The following is an 18,312-nucleotide window of genomic DNA, read 5'->3' on the forward strand; positions in this document are numbered from 1 at the left end:
ACCACGTCGTGTATTTTCATATCATCATAGCATGATAAAAACACAACAAATTGACGGGTAACGGGTTTTTAAATCATAAGTCACTTTCAGGAGCAAGTAATTTTGGTTTCATTTTTGTATGATAATGTGCAGAGATTCATGTAAAATATGTGCCTTGGCTCAAGAAAGATTGGGAAATACTGCACTCGTCCTCCATGCTGCCCTACTAACATTTTCTCCTCCTTTGTTTGTTTTATGGATAACGTCCTTTTAAAATTTATTTTTATGATCGACACAGATTTTAAAAAAAATCATCAACATAATCCAAGAAAAATGGGGGAAACACGACTACGCGGGTAGGAAATAACACCTGTACCGGGTGTTGATTTTGCCTCAGGCAGAGCGATGGTCGCCTAAGTTCCTTGCCCGTAGTTGGGTCCTATGCGGCAGCCCGTGCGAGGCTGTCCTGGAGACCCCGCACTGCTTGCACCTCTATCGTCTCGGGTGAGTTTGTTACAATGTAGCAATTTCTCTATTAATCGCAATAACTGCAACAAAGCTGCATTTATTCACGCACCGCGTGGGCCGCCGCTTACTGCACGGCGGGCGGCGTCGACTCGCCACACTGCCGCACGGCCCGCCAAAATACGGGGGGCTCCTTTTTCCCAGCGAATTCCCAAGCATACCCCCCTCCATCCAAGAATATCCCAACATTAACTCATTTATATACACACACGCATATATAGCTCGCCGGGAGACATAGGTTGTCTCTCCACGCTTCACGCTGTTTTTCACGTCCCGGTTACGAGTAGTGTCTCGGGCCGAGTGTAGACGTGCAAGCCCGGGCGTTTAAAGCGCCTCCGCTGGCGGTTTGTTTTGAATGTCAAAGGCTGTCGAGCTAGCGATACACGTCCGAATATTATTGGTAGCTTAGCTTGGGCTAGCAGGCTAATCAAACGGAGGACGGGCGATGTAACAAATTTCGGGTGTTACAGCTGGAGCCTGGTAGTTTTATTCGTCACGCGAGGACCTTGTGTAGTTTTGGGGGTTGTTATCGTCAGCGGAACGTGACGGGATAAGTGTTATTACGCAGTCGTAGATGCTGAGGGTAGACTGGTTAGCATGTAGCTTGCAGCATCTCCCATTCATATCCAGCCCAGTGACGCCGCTAATGGCTAATATCCGCTGTCTTTGTAGAGAAGGCAAAGAGGGGGATACGACAGTATTCTGGGGGTACCGTGTGGATGGTGGATTGTTGTGTGTGATTATCCCGATGTCGTTCCAGAAAATGATGAAAGACCGCAAGCAAAAGGTGCATGAAGATGCGTGGAAACCGCGCAATTTCAATTTGTTTTTTTTTTAGCGCTGCTAATTTGTCAGAAGTGCATTAGATTATCATAGTTGTTATAAAACAATGAATACGGCACTTATGTAATATGTTTGGTATGCGTGGAAAATGTCAGAGTAATTGCTACATGAGACGAGCATCTTCAGGCAGTTAATTACAATTACGTCCAGCGACATTAGTCATTTCCTCGAGAATAATATGAAATATAAGTGATGACATTTTAAAACCAAAGTTCGCGCCATTGTTTTCATGCAACGACAAATTGGTGGATTTTTTTGCGTGACCTTATTTAATTTAACTTCATTTTCAAAGTTTGATAACTTTCTGAACTTTTACCATGTTTTCATAAGGTTATCATTGGAAACGTTTTTTTCAGGCCCAACAACTGGAGAAAAGCTGTCCAGAACATTTTGTTGCTATTATGAGTTTTGTCACAGAGAAAATTTAGCAAGGTGTTTAGTAATGAAACGCTGAGACTGTTGACATGTAAATCAGGGTGCTGAACACAATGCACTCTTAAAAAAAGAGACCAAACACATCAAAGATGATTGTTTTGTGCATTTGAGTGAATCTTTACAAATGTAGAAGTATTTGTGCTTTTTTTTTTTGTTTACATGCACACTTAAAGGACAACCGACGTCTCCGGACAAGTTTTGTCCATAATTTGTAAAGTGGCTTCAAATGACTTCTACTGAGCGTATTTTACAAAGATTCCATCGCATATAGCTATATTTTACGTTTTAAGACTCGTGCTGAATATTCCGGAAGTCTTGTTTTTGAGTTGGTGACGAGTCCTCACCCTACGTCACTGAAGGAACGCCCCTGACTGAAAAAAGGGCACATTGTAGCAGTCCTTCCATCACGTCAATGCGTTTTGCTGTACTTGTTTTGGTCTGAAAATTTAATGTGAGTTTTGAGGAAAATGCATTGTAAATCTCGCTGGCTATATATGAGCTATCTATCTAGCTAGATAACTAGCTAGCTATCTATTTGCTATATATTAGCCCTCTGGCTGGCTATATATTAGCTATCTAGCTAGTTATTAGCTATCTAGCTGGCTAGCTATTAGCTTTATATTAGCTAGCTTTCTATCTATTTGAGTTACTTCCGGGTTGAGTGAACGCTGGCGCGTGTGGCTGCCGCTGCTCCCCCGTAGAGGAATTTGTCCTGTGGCGGTGGAGTGGCCTTGAGAGCTTTGAAAGGCGCTTATAAGTGAAATGTATTATTATTATTATTATTATTATTATTATTATTATTATTATTATTATTATTATTTTGCAAGCGCTTTTCTCCAAAATAACAGTGGAGTGTATGTATTTTGGTCTCTCTGTGATGAATGACACCATTTCATGTCATCCTAAATAGTTGTCATGGATGATGAAGACGGCAGGTGCCTTCTCGATGTGATTTGGTAAGTTGTTACCAAGATGATAGCCCATAAGAAACATTTATTTATGTATTTTTTCCCACTTCTCATGATGAATATCACTCTTGTTTTCACCGGCAGTGACCCTGAGGCTCTCAATGACTTTCTTCATGGATCTGAGACCCATGTGAGTATGACAAGTGTATGAGACTTTGTGTTTTTTTTTTAAGTCCGATTCCCCCAACAATGATGACAACGACAATGGTACTGATGCTAATGATGCTAATGCTAATGATGAAGAAGGTTCTGGCAGATGTCGGTGTGCTAACCACTCGACTACCGGGCCGCCATTAATAATAATGCTAACAATGGTAATAATGATAATAATGATAACAATGATAATAATGATAATGCTAATAATGTTAAGAATGATAATAATGTTAATAATGCTGCTGCTGCTGCTGATAATAATAATAATAATAATAATAATGATGCTAGTAATGATAATCATGGCAATGATGATAATAATTCTGATTCTGATAATTTTTTGAAAGGCGCTTTAAATAAAATGTATGATTATTATTATTATTATGTTAAGAATGATAATAAGAATAATGTTAATAATGCCGATGATGATAATAATAATAATAATAATTATTATTATTATTCTTGTTCTTCTTCTTCTTCTTCTTCTTCTTCTTCTTCTTATTATTATTATTATTATACATTTTATTTATAAACACCTTTCAAAACGATCAATAACAATAAAACCATCGATAAAATTATAAATAATAAGAGATTACCCGATACATACAATCATAGATAAGATTGGATACCAGATTTCTTACAAATGTATTTTCTATTCAATATACAGTAAAGTCTCGTTATATCGATATCGGATATATCGATAGTCCCGGTTATATCGATACTATTTCTATGCACGCACGGAGAAAATTACATGCAAACAGGGTCGGATATATCGATAGTCCCGGTTATATCGATATTTTTTCGGACTCCCTTGAATATCGATATAACGAAACTTTACTGTATTTAACATTTTCTACATATTTTATGCTTGCATTTTTTTTTGTGTATGTTGTAAATGTTACAATGTGTATTTTGGTGAGTTTAAATGCCTTTAGCTGGAAGAGGTTTCTCCATTTTAGCGGCCTTTCTCTCTGATTGCGTGCGGGCGGGCCTGTAACGTAACCATTGCGATGAGTTGGGGGGGGGGCTACCAATTTTGCAAATATAAACAAGACATACCATTTGTTCCGGCCCTATTGTTTTAAACTCTGAATCTGCACATAATAACAAGCTATTGGTCGATGCGTTTTTTTGCGGTCACATCCCTTTTTGCTTATTCATTTCCCTCCCGCTGTTTTGGCTGTTTGCTTTTTTTTTATTATTATTATTTTTTTTTGAATGCAACTGTTGATGGGTTCAGCCTGTCCCTAACTCACCAAAAAATAAGAAATTAACGCTTCCCCATCCTGGAAAACCCTGTCATTGTGCCTCGCTTTCCCTAAACTTTTGCTTGGTTCCTTACAATCTCGGTTCTGTTTTCTATGTTCTGTCCTTTTCCTCGCCACTGGCTTCCCCCTCCTTCCTTCCCACCTCCTCCTCCTCCTCCTCTGATGTTCTGTTTCCCTGTCCTGTTGGCTTTTGCCTGCTGGTTTTGGGGGGATTCTGTCTGTCCAATCCTGGGTGGGCGTGTGTCCATAGTTGGACACTGATGACCTTTTGGATGGTTCGGGTGATCCCACCACCTCGTTCTTCTCTTCCACTGGGGTGAGTAAAATCCCCCAATCCCTTTTTCTGTCTTGTTTTCTATCTGTTTGTGCAGCATGCAAGTCCGAATCCTCGCCCACCTTCCGTGCCTGCCCTCCTTCCACTAACACACCTTCAAGCTTTGATTTGCTCATTTGTGCATATTCGCGTTTGAGGAATTATCGATGCAATATGTGCTATTGTATTGTAATTAAAGAAATAAACTGTACTGTATAATAAAGTCATTTTATTTACTTTTGTGATGGTCGTTGATGTAGTTGCCTCTTGATGATAACCGAGTGAAGTTGCCGTGCTTTCTCGGCGATAATACCCTCACTCACAATGTCCCCTGCTCGCTGCTTTTCGTTCATCCAAAACAACAGAAATTTTTCAACCTCTTGTGTTGCCTGAGACCGTTGCTTAGACAACACAGAAACACCAATGGTCGAACAGTTTGGGATATAGTAGTATTCAATAGAAACCGCGGCTTACAAACAACTGATTGACATCGTATACTAGCCTGTTGTGTAAACGTCACGTCGGCCATTTTGAATGGATTTCGAGTTACGACTGTTTGACTTACGACCATTTTGTCGGAACAGAACCCGGTCGTAACTCAGATGTTACCTGTACTTTGAATGTCCAGGATTTTCCGCACGTGGCCTTTGAAAAACTAAGTAATAACAAATAGCTCAATACTTTGTTGGCATTCTGACTTTGCGCTTGATAAAATAAAATGGACCGAGGGCAAATATAGTATAAATCAGAAATCTGAAAAGAAATGCAATCAGAATATGCGGTCGTCCATATTTTATTCTACGCCTACATTAAACTATCCTTTTGTTTACGCCTCGATCCCAGGGCCACGTTCCAGAGGTCCAGCCTACGGTTCAGCTCTCGGCCAATGAAGCGGCAGGCCTGCCCAGAGTCAGCGTTGACCTGGACTTCCTGGAAGATGACGACATCCTGGGCGGATCCTCGGACGGAGAGAGCGGAAGCAATGGCATTGGGACGAATCACGAGCCCTGCGACATTTTGCAGCAGAGCCTGGCGGAGGCTAACATCACAGAGCAAAGCTTACAAGAAGCCAATGCAGAGCTGGACTTGGAATCCTTCGGGATTCCGGGTCTTCCTCAAGTGGTTCCGACGCTGCCTGACGCCAGCCTCTCGGGAGCAGGGGGCGCGGCCGTCGGTGTAGGCATCAGCGTCGGGGGCGCGGCGGCGGCCATCTTTCCCGGTGCGGCCCAAACTGCCACCGCTGCTCCCTCGAACGCCACCGCTGAGATGTTGGGGTCTGTGCTGGCTCAACAAGGTCTTCAGCTGCAGTCGCAGGTGATGAATAAGGCCATCAGCGTTCAGCCCTTCATGCAGCCCGTGGGCCTTGGCAACGTGACGCTTCAACCCATTTCGAGTCTTCAAACGCTGCCAAACGGCAGCCAGTCCGGACATTTGGGGATCGGACAGATTCAGGTTGTGGGTCAACCCACAGTCATGACGATCAATCAGTCCGGGCAGCCCATTCTGGCCAAAGCCATGGGTGGCTACCAGCTGCATCCGTCCGGGCCGGAGGTTTCGGGGACGACAACTCAGACGGGACTCGGGGCGTCGGGGTCTGGACTTCTCATACAAAGCAACAAAACCACTTTGGGATCTCCGGTCTTAAACGGACCGGCTGTGGTTGTGAGCAGCGCGAACAGTACCGGTAGTGGCACCATGACCGCACCTTCTGGACTTTTAGGCTTTGGGAGTACGCCCCTGAGTTCTGGAATGGCGCCCCAGTCTCAAGCTCAAGGCCAAATCATGCACAACGTGATTATCCAGCGCACACCGACACCCATTCAGCCCAAACCTTCACAGGCTGGATCCTTGCAAACAAAACTTTTCAAGCCGCAGCAGCAGCAGCAGCAGCAGCAGCAACAGCCACCGCAGCAACAACAGCAGCAGCAGCAGCAGCAGCAGTCGACACCTCCAAACATGCAGAACGACACCACCAAGGCCCTCGGGTTGCAACAAATTCCTGTTTCTGCGCCTCAGAATGTAACTTTTCTGGCCGGAAAACCCGGTTCGAACGTTGTACTCAGCACTCAAACCACAACGCAAGCATCGCCGTTCCAGCAAACGCTGTTCAGGCCACAGGCAGCGCAAGCGACGGGCAAACCGCTCAGCGTTCACTTACTAAACCAATCGGGCAGCATCGTTATCCCCTCACAGACAGTTTTGCAAGGCCAGAACCACCAGTTCCTCCTGCCGCAGTTGCAAGCGGGCGGGCAGATCCTGACCCAGCACCCCGGGGGCCACATCATAACCAGTCAGGGACCTGGTGGGCAGCTCATTGCTAACCAGATTTTAACAAACCAGAACATCAACTTGTTGACTTCCCAGGGACATCCCGGGGCAGCCCATATTCTATCGGCGCCCATTCAGCTTCAGCCCGGTCAAATGGGAACGCCCACCCTGTTTCAGATGCCGGTCTCGTTGGCCCAGACGCAGAGCCAGGTGCAGACCCACACCGTCTCGGGACATGGCCCGACGGTCATCCAGGGAATGCCCATCCAGAACTCTTTGGCTATGCTAGGTCAGGTGGAAGGCTTGAGTCAGACGGTCAGCCTTCAGACAGCTTTGCAAGCCCAACCGGGTGGAGTCCAGAGCAGCAGCAGCAGTAGTAATAGTATTAGTAGTAGTACTAGTAGTACTAACAGTACCGGTAGTAGTAGTACTAATGGTAGCAGCAGTACCGGACCAGCCACCATCACGCAAATGCAGCCCGGAGAGTGCGTCGCTGTACTCGGGAACGCCGCCAACCAGCTTGCCCAGCAGGCCTCCATCCTCTCCATGCAGCAAACCCCTTCCGCAATCACCGCCGTCTCGTCCTCCACTCCGTCCGTGTCTTCGTCTTCGCCTGTGACTGCGGTCGGGTTGGTGTCCCATCAGGCTCAGCACAGTCCGGGAAGGCTCCTGTTCACCAACCAGGGTTCCAGCATGATCCTAAGCCAGGAGTCTCTGCAAATGTTCCTGCAACAGGTCAGCCGATTGTTTTTGTCCTCTATTCCTTGCCCCCAGTCTTTGGTATAGCCATGTGATTGGTCAGAGTGTAGACTGCAAGGTTAACATTTCCATCAATCAGGCTCCCCGAATAACCTGCACAAGCCATCTGTACACTTGATGCAAATGCGATCAACCCAGCTAAACAGAACACAATTGATGAGGAACAAGGTAAAATTATGGCAGAGAAAGCACCTCCAAGGGATCATTCCTCAAGCTGGTGAATGAAGAAGGCTACGTTCCTCATCAATGCTGATGAAACCGGACACTCCAAATCCATCAAAGTTGAAATCCATTTTCTCACTCTCTGTCTGTTGTTCGCAAGGTGGGGATCATCTGTCCTCTCTTGCAATGTTCCATATGATTGGCACTTAAATGACTTTCTTTGAATTGAAATCAAAAAGGGGATGCTTATTTTATGTACAGTGAACTGATTCATGGGCCCAATGATTTTATCCATTACATCTAAAGAAGAAAGTTGAGTCAAGATAGGATCAAATGTATATATGTATAAATATACAAATTGCAGTTTGTAGTTGGTTTTGTGTGATCCAAATGAACACCTGCCCAAATTGTGTATTCCACATCCTCCACAGGTACCCTCCAGTGGTCACCAGCAGCCCTTGAAGATCCAGGGTTTATCTCCCTCACCGGCCTTGACCAGTCACGTCGCAGCGCCCCCTGCGGCCAACAGCCCCCAACCCTCGCAGTCGCCGCTGACTCTCAGCCAACACATCCAGTCGCCGCACCATCAGCAATCGCGTCCTCCCTCGCAGCCCCAGCCGGCGTCGCAAACGCCCTCCCGCTCCTGCACGCCCTCGTCCCACCCGCCGCCCCTCTTCATCGTCCACAACCAAGTCGCCGAGTCTCCCTCGCAGACTCATGCGACCCAGCCGCAACCCACCCAAATCCAAGTGCAGCTCCTGCCCCAACCGCGACCCGCCTCCCAGCCGGCGCCTTACCAACATCAGGAGCAGCCCCCCATGTCGCAGTCTCCCAAGGCTCCCCCGGCGCACCCCTTCACCGCCCCTCCCGTCGGCGCACCGGTCCCCGCTGTGTTAAAAAGCCAAGTTCCCGTCCACAGCCTGACGGCGGATCAGCAACAGCACCTTGCGTTGTTGGGATCACAAATCCAGACGCTGTCAGCCATCAGTCAGCCTTCGCTGCAGCAGAAGCAATTGCTGGAGAAGCTCCACCAGGTACGTCCTCGCCTTCTGGCTCTCGCCCTTCTGCCATTGACGCATTTTGACAGACACTGGCGCAACTTTGTAACTCCACGACGCAAGACGTCTTGTGTAAGCTCTCAGTCGGACAGGAGTGGTCCATCGATGACAAGGTTTCCTCTGCCGTCATCTGTACTTCTTTGACGGCGTCGGACGTTTCGCTTTCTTATCCAAGAGGCTTCGTCAGTGAACTAAAATTTGCTGGTAGTTTTGGGTTAATGACTTCTACTGAGCGCATTTTACAAAGATTTCACGACATGTAGCTATATTTTACGTTTTAAGACTCGTACTGAATATTCAGGAAGTCTTGTTTTCGAGTTGATGGCGATGCCGCAGTGACGTCACGGAGGGAACGCCCCTGACCTTTCTGAATGTGCCCAGTTACGAGCTCATTTTGTGCTGGTTTTGGGACACTTTAAGTTATTTTTATTGGTGTTTTGCATTTGACTAAAAATATCAGCTTGCGTGTTTTGGGTATTTTAGATGCTATAAAACGTTTTAATGATGTCAGTTAGGAAACCAAAAAACGGTGTCATTTGTCCTTTAAGTAAAGCAGTTCAGCAGTTTAGTAACTTAGTCCATGCATCAATAAAGTTCCTGTCACAAAAATCTAAAAACTGAGCCTTCCCGTGACTTGCGTTACTTCCTGTTGGCTTGTGGTTGGGGCTCATGTTTCACCTTTTGCATAGCATCTCACTGTTCTGCTATCCTTGGCCGTGTGCTTCCAGATCCAGCAAAGCATCCTGCTGCAGGTCAAGCTGCCCACGCAGGCCCAGGTTCAAGCCCAGGTTCAAGCCCAGGTTCAGGCCCTGGCCCTGGCCCAGGCCCAGGCCCAGGCTCAGGCCCAGGCTCAGGCTCAGGCCCAAGCTCAGGCCCAGGCTCAGGCTCTGCCACCCCCCAACAGCCAGTTTAGCGTGCAACAAGACGTGCCTGTCGAGAAAGCAGTGATCACCTCATCGGTCTGTGCAGCCGCACCCGCCCAGCTGCAGCCCACTGTGCTCATTACAAGCCCCGCTACAGGTAATAATAATAATAATAATAATAATAATAATAATACATTTCATTCCTAACAGTGGCGGCAGCCACACGCGCCAGCGTTCACTCAATCCGGAAGTAACTGAAATAGATAGAAAGCTAGCTATCCAGCCAATAGATCGCCAATAGATAACCAATAGACAGCTATCAAGACAGCCAGGCAGCCAGCTATCTAGCTAGATATCTAGATAGCTAGTTATCCATTAGCTATATAGCCATCCTTCTAGCTAGCTATCTCGATAGCTATCCATTAGCTATCCAGCTAGTTATCCATTAGCTATATAACCATCCTTCTAGCCAGCTATCCATCTCGATAGCTATCTATTAGCTACATCTGAAAGTCTAACCCGTAAATATCTCAAAAAGATATAAAGCAAGCTACCTAGCTAATAAATATAATGAATCAGGAATCATATTTGCTATCTATCTAGCTAGGTAGCTAGATAGATAGCACTTACCTAGATAGCCGATTATTAGCAGATACCTAGCTAATAGCTAGGTAGCTAGATAGATAGCAAACATGTTTCCTGACTCAAATAGCTATATTGCTAGCTAATAGATAGCTAGATGATGATCAATACATTATAATGTATATTACACTAAATTATATAGAAATGTGTGTGTGTGTGTGTGTGTGTGTGTGTGTGTGTGTGTGTGTGTGTGTGTGTGTGTGTGTGTGTGTGTGTGTGTGTGTGTGTGTGTGTGTATTATGCTTTACTTTTGTCCCATGTTATTCAACATATAACAAGCAGCGTTCTGGTTTTTCTAACAGTCTACGTCATCTCGTTTGCAGCCTCAAGTGACTTACACGTCATCTCAGGAGTCCAGGGACCTGCTGGAGCCAAGGTGAATCAGACTATGACCCCTGTGAGCCTTACTCAGCCTACACAGGTGAGCATTTTTTGTTTGTTTGTTTGTTTTCCTTAGACAGGGATAACTAGGTTTACGAAGCCCTTGGCTTACAAACTTTTCGGTTTGCGAACGTTAAATTTATGGACATTTTACCTTGGCATACAAACTATTTTTTGGGATACACACGGAGCTGCCACAATGAGGCTTAAAAAATTAGATAATAGAAAATGATGTTTTATTGGGCACCTGGGAACGGATTATTCTCATTTTAATGTTTTCCTATGGGAAATTATGTTTTGGGATACACACTTTTCGCCTTACACACTCTGTCTGGGAACCAATTAAGTTCGTAAGCCAAGGTATCACTGTACACACTTCCCTTGTGATAATGAAAGGGTTCATGGTATAACATTCTTTTCTTCTTATTATTATTATTATTATTATTATTATTTTGATACCACAGATTCACCCAAAGCCTGGAGTGATCAGTTCGGGCGGAGGGCTGACTCTTAGTAAAGGTGGTATGCAGATCCACGTGTTAGGCACCAATGTGACCCAAACCTCTGGTTCTCAGCCACCGCCAGCCCCTCTACAACCTCAAGTAAGTCCACAGTTGGATTCGTGTCGACACCTTTTCACTCTGCGGAACATTCTAGTTCGTAAGTCAGATGTTACCTGTATGTAGCGCTTTAACAACAGCTGAAGCTGGAACAAAGAAAACAGGAAAATACTGCCCCCTTGTGGAAAAGTAAAAAACATTGCTAGAGGCCATGGCCAGCACTTTATCGGCACCCAAGCATGAAAAAAAACAAAACCCGAACAAATTCGGGAATGTCGCTCGACGTCATATTTTCAATTCCAGAATACATTTGTGAATGGCAGTCAATGAGTTAAGATGGCCAATATCAGAATTTCCATTCACCTCAAAAATCAATATCGGTCAGTCCTAGTTTCTCTTCTTAATTTGCCACAAAAATAATTTTCTTTCATCTCACATTGCAGACAGCAGCGAAAATGCCTTTCAGTGCGGAACCGAGCAAAGAAGCCAGGTTTGTGGCCCTTCTCGTACTTCTCCCGGTTCATCTATCTCTTTCTTTCTTCATATCTTTATTTGATTTGAATTTGGATGAACATGAAGTTCCCTTTCCTTTGCAGATTGCTGGAGCAACTGAGGAAACATCAAAGCTCGGTGCTTCACCCAAACTACGGCGCCTCGTTCTACTCGTTTGAGGACACACTGCACCGACTGCTGCCTTACCATCTCTACCAGGGAACTGCCAACTCCTCGCAAGATTATCAGAAAGGTAAACAAGAGTCTTAGAGTTCATTTACGTCGTACAGGAGTGGTCCATCGATGAAAAGGTTTCTTCAGTCCGTCATCTGTACTTCTTTGAAGGTGTCGGACGTTTCGCTTCTTATCCGAGAGGCTTCGTCAGAAAATTAAAATATTTTGCTGGTAGTTTTGGCCCTATATATATATATATATATATCCCTACTGTCCAGACATGGCGGTGCCAGACTCTCCTATGATTGGTCCCTGCTCTCAGGTTGGGGGGAGCAGAGGACTACTCCATGCTGCTACACTGATTACTTCTATTGTCCTGAGTATTACTTCTATTGTCCTGCCTTAGTATGGGGTCTGCGACTGGCCTGATTGCCCCATTTGCTCTGGTATCACCTCATCAGCATAACTAAGATTATGTTGCGTAAGAAGTTGGTTGTAGGAATGATCCAAATTGAACCTCACCCCACCATAGCGATTTAGTGAAGGGTTTTGCTGTTTTATTAAAATAGCTTCTTTTACTCCCCTTTCAAACCATCTATTTTCTTTCGCGAAGATTTTAACCTCAATGTCGTCAAATTGCTAGCTTTTAGGTGCATATGTACTGCAGATTGACGCCCACTAGTATTATCCCTGCGATGTTGATAGTCTTTTTTTGGAGAATTTGTTTCGTCTCTCCAATGTATTGCTCTTTCCAATTTTCATTTTTACAATGTATCGAATAAACCACATTACATTGTCTTCAAAAAAAAATCAAGAAAGAATGCGGCAGCTTCATCTAAAACTGATGGGTAACTCGGCAACCATTTTGTTATTTACAGTTGACGATGAATTTGAAAGCGTCTCCTCTCAGCTCTTGAAGAGAACGCAAGCCATGCTTGATAAATATCGATACCTTCTTTTTTCGGAATCAAAGGTGAGTCACTGAATAAAAATCAATGTTTTGTTCATGTTTCAACGTTTTTTTTTTTTTTTTTTTAAACAAACACACTGATATTTGAATTGCAGCAGAGACTTGGTCCCTCGGCGGAAATGGTGATGATTGACCGCATGTTCATTCAGGAAGAAAAAGTTGCGCTAAGCCAGGACAAAATTTTGGCCAAAGAAAGACCAGGTGGGTTCTGTCCATTCCCATCACAGTTTCTTTTTTTTTTTACCATGTGAGGGAAACCCATACATGACCAGATTCTGGCTCTGGGCTAATTTGCATGTTTGTTACATGCACGCTAGCGCTTTGTGACAACTTCAGCTGTTGTTAAAGCACTATATAAATCTTTATGGATGGATGGATGTTCTTCCTGGGCCTGAGTGGGTATTTTCCAGGTGCTCTGTTGTCCATCCACATTCCAAGCAAATATAATATATAGAGAGAAAGAGAGAAAAATATATATATAGAAAGAGATAGATAGAAAAAAAATACATATATATATATATAGAGAGAGAGAGAGATAATATATATATATATATATATATATATATATATGTGTGTGTGTGTGTGTGTGTGTGTGTGTGTGTGTGTGTGTGTGTGTGTGTGTGTGTGTGTGTGTGTGTGTGTGTGTGTATAGAGAGAAAAATATATATACACAGAGAGAGAGAAAATAGATTTATATAGAAAGAAAAAAGATATATATACATATAAAAATATATAGAGAAAGAAAAAAATAGAGAGGAGAGAAAAAGTATATACATATGTAGACTGAAAAAATATATATAGAGAAAAATATATCAAAAGAGAATATACATATATGTTTATATATATATATATTATATATATATATATATATATATAGAAATATATATATGTATAGAGAGACAAAATATAAATATATACATAGAGAGAGAAAAAATATAGACAGACAAAAATATATATATAGACAGAAAAACTTATATACATGTATCTAGAGAAAAAATATATATATATGTATAGAGAGAGACAAAATATAAATATATGCATAGAGAGAGAAAAAATATATAGATAGAAAAATGTATATACATGTATCTAGAGAAAAAAAATATATATATAGAAAAAAATATATATGTATAGAGAGAGACAAAATATAAATATATGCATAGAGAGAGAAAAAATATATATAGACAGAAAAATGTATATACATGTATCTAGAGAAAAAAAATATATATATAAAGAGAGAGAGAATTTTTTTAACTTAAAAAGAAATGATATATATATTTTTAAACATGTGACGGACTTATCGATCGCACTCGTTTGTATTTGAGTGGTCTGAAGATGATCGTCTGTGATTTCAGAGGAGTTTGTGGCCAACGCTCGGCTATTGGAGAGCTTAGCTTCATCCCAACAGAAGTCGCCTGCGGCCGAGCCCACCTCCAACACGGCCGGCGTCGCCGTGGCCCCGCCCGTCTCCGTCGTGGCCCCTCCCATCTCCGCCGTGGCCCCTCCTCCATCAGAGCCCTCACCCCCAACTCCGGCCACCCCTTGCCACGTCCCCCCGAAACCCCCGACGACCCCAAGCCCGTCTCCGGCGCCGGCTCCCGCTCCCCCGGCCGGCCCTCCTTGCGCCTCCTTCCCCCCAACAAAACTGGTGATCAAACAGGGCGGAGGCGGGGCCTCGGTGTCGTGGTCCAGTAGCTGCCCGCCCCCTTCGGGCGGTCCGGAAGCGACGGGCCAGACCCCTTCCTCATCATCGTCGTTCTTCTCGTCCAACTCCAAAATGGACGACGACGACGACGACGACGACGTGGCGCTCCCGCAGAGGACCAGCAAGCCGCCCATCAAGACCTACGAGGCTCGCAGAAGGATCGGCTTGAAGCTGAAGATCAAGCAGGACCAAACGGGCTTCGGGAAGGTGGTCCACAACACGGCCTTAGACCCCGTGCACACCCCCAAATCGCAACCCTCGTGCACCCCCGCGCCCACCCGGTCGCCCGCGCCGGTCACCGCGGCGACCACTCAATGTCAGAGTTCGTCGTCGACGCAAATCAACGGCACCCTAGAGCACCGTAACTCCGCCTCCGCCGCCCCCGCCCCCTTGCAGACCACCTGCCGCCTCCCCCTTCGAAAGACTTACCGGGAAAACGTCAGTCCGCGGGTCCGGCCGGGTGTCCTCGGGGGCGGCGGGGACGACGACTCGGCGCCGAGGACGGTCATCGCCAGCGTGAAAGTGGAAAAACGAGGTCGAGACCCCAACTCCGATTTGGATGAGGTCTTCAATCACGCCGTCAAGGAGGTCAAGGAGGTCAAGGAGGTCAAGGGAAGCGGGGAGGATCGCTCGGAGCAGGACGCCGACTTCCCCAAATTCAAGCGGACGAGTGGCAAAATGAAACCCAGGACTTTTCGCATGGACCAGCACGCGCCGGGACCCCCGTCGCCGGAGTTCCCTTCCTTCCCCGCCAAACGCTGCAAATCAGATTCGCCCGATATGGACAACGCCAGCTTCTCCAGCGGCAGCCCCCCCGACGACTCCCTCAACCAGCATTTGCAATGCGCCATTGACAGCATCCTCAACCTCCAGCAGGAGCCCCCCGCCCTACGGGGCCATCATCACCACAAGGGGGGCAAGGACCGGACACATTTGCGCTCCGTCGCCCCGCACAGACCCTCGGCTCCCCCTTCATCTTCCTCCGCCTCGTCTTCGCTGGCCCAGCACCCTCAGGTCGGGGGCCGAGGCCACAACGGCAACCTGGTGCCGCAGACTCAGAGCAGATAACACCCCCCCGCCCCCCGCGTGGACTGACAGGGGGAGGGGGGAGGGGGTCTTGACGACTGCCAAGTTTGTCCATGGAATTCCCTCATCGTGTTTTTGTTGTCTTGTCCGAACCGGGCGTCTCCTGATGTTGTCACATGATCCTTGATGACCTTTCCCCCCCGCGTACACACATGGTCTTTCCCAACCAAGGCACATATTTTACGAGGAAAAACTCATGGCACAAGAACAAACTGGAAATGTCACATCGTGTAATTTCTAGCTAGCTAGCTACCTATCTAGTTAGCTACACAGCTAGCTAGATAGCTACCCAGTTAGCTACACAACTAGCTACCTAGCTTGCTACCCACCTATCCATTTGTCTATCCCGCTAGCTCGCCAGCTAGCTTATCAGCTAGCTACCATCTATCTCGCCAGCTAGCCATCTATCTATCTATCTATCTATCTATCTATCTATCTATCTATCTATCTATCTATCTATCTATCTATCTATCTATCTATCTATCTATATCTATCTATCTATCTATCTATCTGTTTATCTGTCCATCTATCTAGCTAGCTACCATCTATCTATCTAGCTACCCAGCCATCTATCCATCCATCCATTGATTCATCTATCCATCTATCTAGCCAGCTAGCTAGGTAGCCATCTATCCATCTATCTAGCTAGCTAGCTAGCCAGACATCTATCCATCTATCTAGCTAGCTACCCAGCTAGCTACCATCTATCTATCCATCTAGCCAGCTAGCTACCCATCTGTCTATCCATCTATCTATTCACCTATCTAGCTAGCTAGATAGATAGCTAACTAGCTATCTACCCAGTGAGTTACCCATCTATCTATCCATCTATCCTGGAGGGGAAATATGTTGAGGTAAATAGTAGAGAAAGGAAGGTAGCAAGATAGCTTGTTCCTACTTCCAAACCAAATTCACAACACGGTTGATCCATGAAAATTCCCGCCAGTCTCCAGTGGACAATTTGATAAAAGTTATTGATTGAATCCATAAAAAAATGTTCATTCTGCTCTTTGAAAACATTGAAAAGTTCGGCATAAATGTTTTTAATGTTTCCATCGGGTCAAAAAAAAAAGTTAGCTTTATTGTGAAATTTCAACCTCATATCCCCTTTTGTGTTTTTTTTTTTTCATGCAAATTGGGTGACAAGAACATCGCACAAGTCGTATTTTGACACATTTTTATGGCTGAAAAAAAGAAAGAAAAAGAAAATCAAGCACTCTTCATTTCCAACCTCTTATTTCGGTCAGCAGGTGGCAGGCCAGGCTCATTTCCAAACCTTCACTTCCATTCCCTTCTGTGTCCTTTTTGTTTTATTTTGTAATGTCCGCCCAATGGACAAGTCCAACCGAAACAGCAGCACAACGTTACGTAAAGGGCGGGGCGGCGGAGAGAAATTTAAAAAAAAAAAAAAAAAGGAACAATAATAATGTACAAAAAAAAAAATGGCAAGAGAATTTGAAGTATAGTATTACAGATTAATTTTGTATTGTATTTATTGTGTATAAGGATACTTTTTAAAAAGAAATGTACATTTAGTAAAACTGTAAATTAAAACTTTGCTTCTTTTATGAACTCCGGCTTCATTTTATGGGGATATTAAATTGTTTGAGATTTGGGACAATCTTTTCCTGATGACAAAAAATAATAGAAATCGACATCAGGAATTGTGACGTCATTATATTTTAAAGGACAACCGACACCTCCATTCAAGTTGTGTCCATAATTTGTAAAATGACTTCAAATAATAATAATCATCCATTTGATTTCTAAGCGCCTTTCAAAACTCTCAAGGTCACTTTACAGTCACAGGATCAGTTTTTCTGCGGGTGTGTAGCGGCTGCCAGACACGGCAGCGTTCACTCAACCCCGAAAGTTAGCTAGATAGCTAATAGATAACTAATAGCTAGCTAGCTCGCTATCCAGCCAGCTTATATAGCTTATAGATAGCAAATATATAGCTAGCTAACTATATTGAGCTAGTAACTCAAAAAGATAGAAAGCTAGCTAGCTAGCTAATAGAATGACTTCTAATGAGCACATTTTACAAAGATTCCACCGCATATAGCTATATTTTACCTTTTAAGACTCGCGCTGAATATTCATGAAGTCTTGTTTTCGTGTTGATGACGATCCCCTCATTGACGTCACGGAGGGAACTCCCCTGACCGAAAAAAGCGACACACAATGCATTTTGGGTACTTTTTTTCGTCTGAAAACACTGTGTCGATGGCGAAATTAGAAGGAAAACTACATAAATAACGCGATAGTGAATTGTGTGTCGCAGCCAATTGCGGTAACACGCGTAAAGAAGGTGTAAGTTGACACAAATTCCTAGCGGACAAATCAGCCCATTTCCAACGGCGCTTGTGCGCCATCTTGTGCATTCTCTGGGCGTTACATTGGATTCCAGACGACTCAAATTGGTACAGGAGGACTTCTTTTAATCGATTGCAAACATTTATGCTTTCCTCTTCAGAACTATTTGAATCATATTCATAACTGGATGAGTAACAAGAAAAAATCTTCTCTGAATCTGAACTCTCTGAAGCCATTGTTTTGATTCTGGAGCAAGGCAGTTTGTGAAGGAGTGACGTGACGTCACAAACAAGGGGGCGGGGCTTTTTGAATCTCACCAATTTCACACTCATTTTGTGGCAGTGTTGGGACACTTTTAAGTCATTTTTATTGGTGTTTTGCATTTGACTAAAAATATC

At 44.6% G+C, this 18,312-nt stretch overlaps 1 protein-coding gene across 2 annotated transcripts; it reads left to right on the forward strand.

Annotated features, from left to right (window-relative positions):
• Positions 1 to 440: 440 nt before the first annotated feature.
• bicra (BRD4 interacting chromatin remodeling complex associated protein) lies at positions 441 to 17,169 on the forward strand. Of its 2 annotated transcripts, none has more exons than XM_089014136.1 (13): positions 441 to 483; positions 2,693 to 2,738; positions 2,835 to 2,880; positions 5,325 to 7,484; positions 8,102 to 8,704; positions 9,457 to 9,748; positions 10,557 to 10,654; positions 11,079 to 11,216; positions 11,618 to 11,664; positions 11,771 to 11,919; positions 12,719 to 12,813; positions 12,906 to 13,011; positions 14,163 to 17,169. In XM_089014136.1, exons 2-13 carry the CDS (start codon positions 2,698 to 2,700, stop codon positions 15,578 to 15,580), a joined length of 5,193 nt encoding a protein of 1,730 aa, XP_088870262.1. In that variant the 5' UTR covers positions 441 to 483; positions 2,693 to 2,697; the 3' UTR covers positions 15,581 to 17,169. The 2 variants fall into 2 exon arrangements, with proteins under 2 accessions (XP_088870262.1, XP_088870263.1); XM_089014137.1 differs by lacking the exon at positions 441 to 483 and adding an exon at positions 738 to 1,291.
• Positions 17,170 to 18,312: the final 1,143 nt, after the last annotated feature.

Source organism: Hippocampus bargibanti, linkage group LG14, assembly GCF_051943395.1.
Source record: "Hippocampus bargibanti isolate YZ-2025 linkage group LG14, ASM5194339v1, whole genome shotgun sequence".
NCBI lineage: Eukaryota > Metazoa > Chordata > Actinopteri > Syngnathiformes > Syngnathidae > Hippocampus > Hippocampus bargibanti.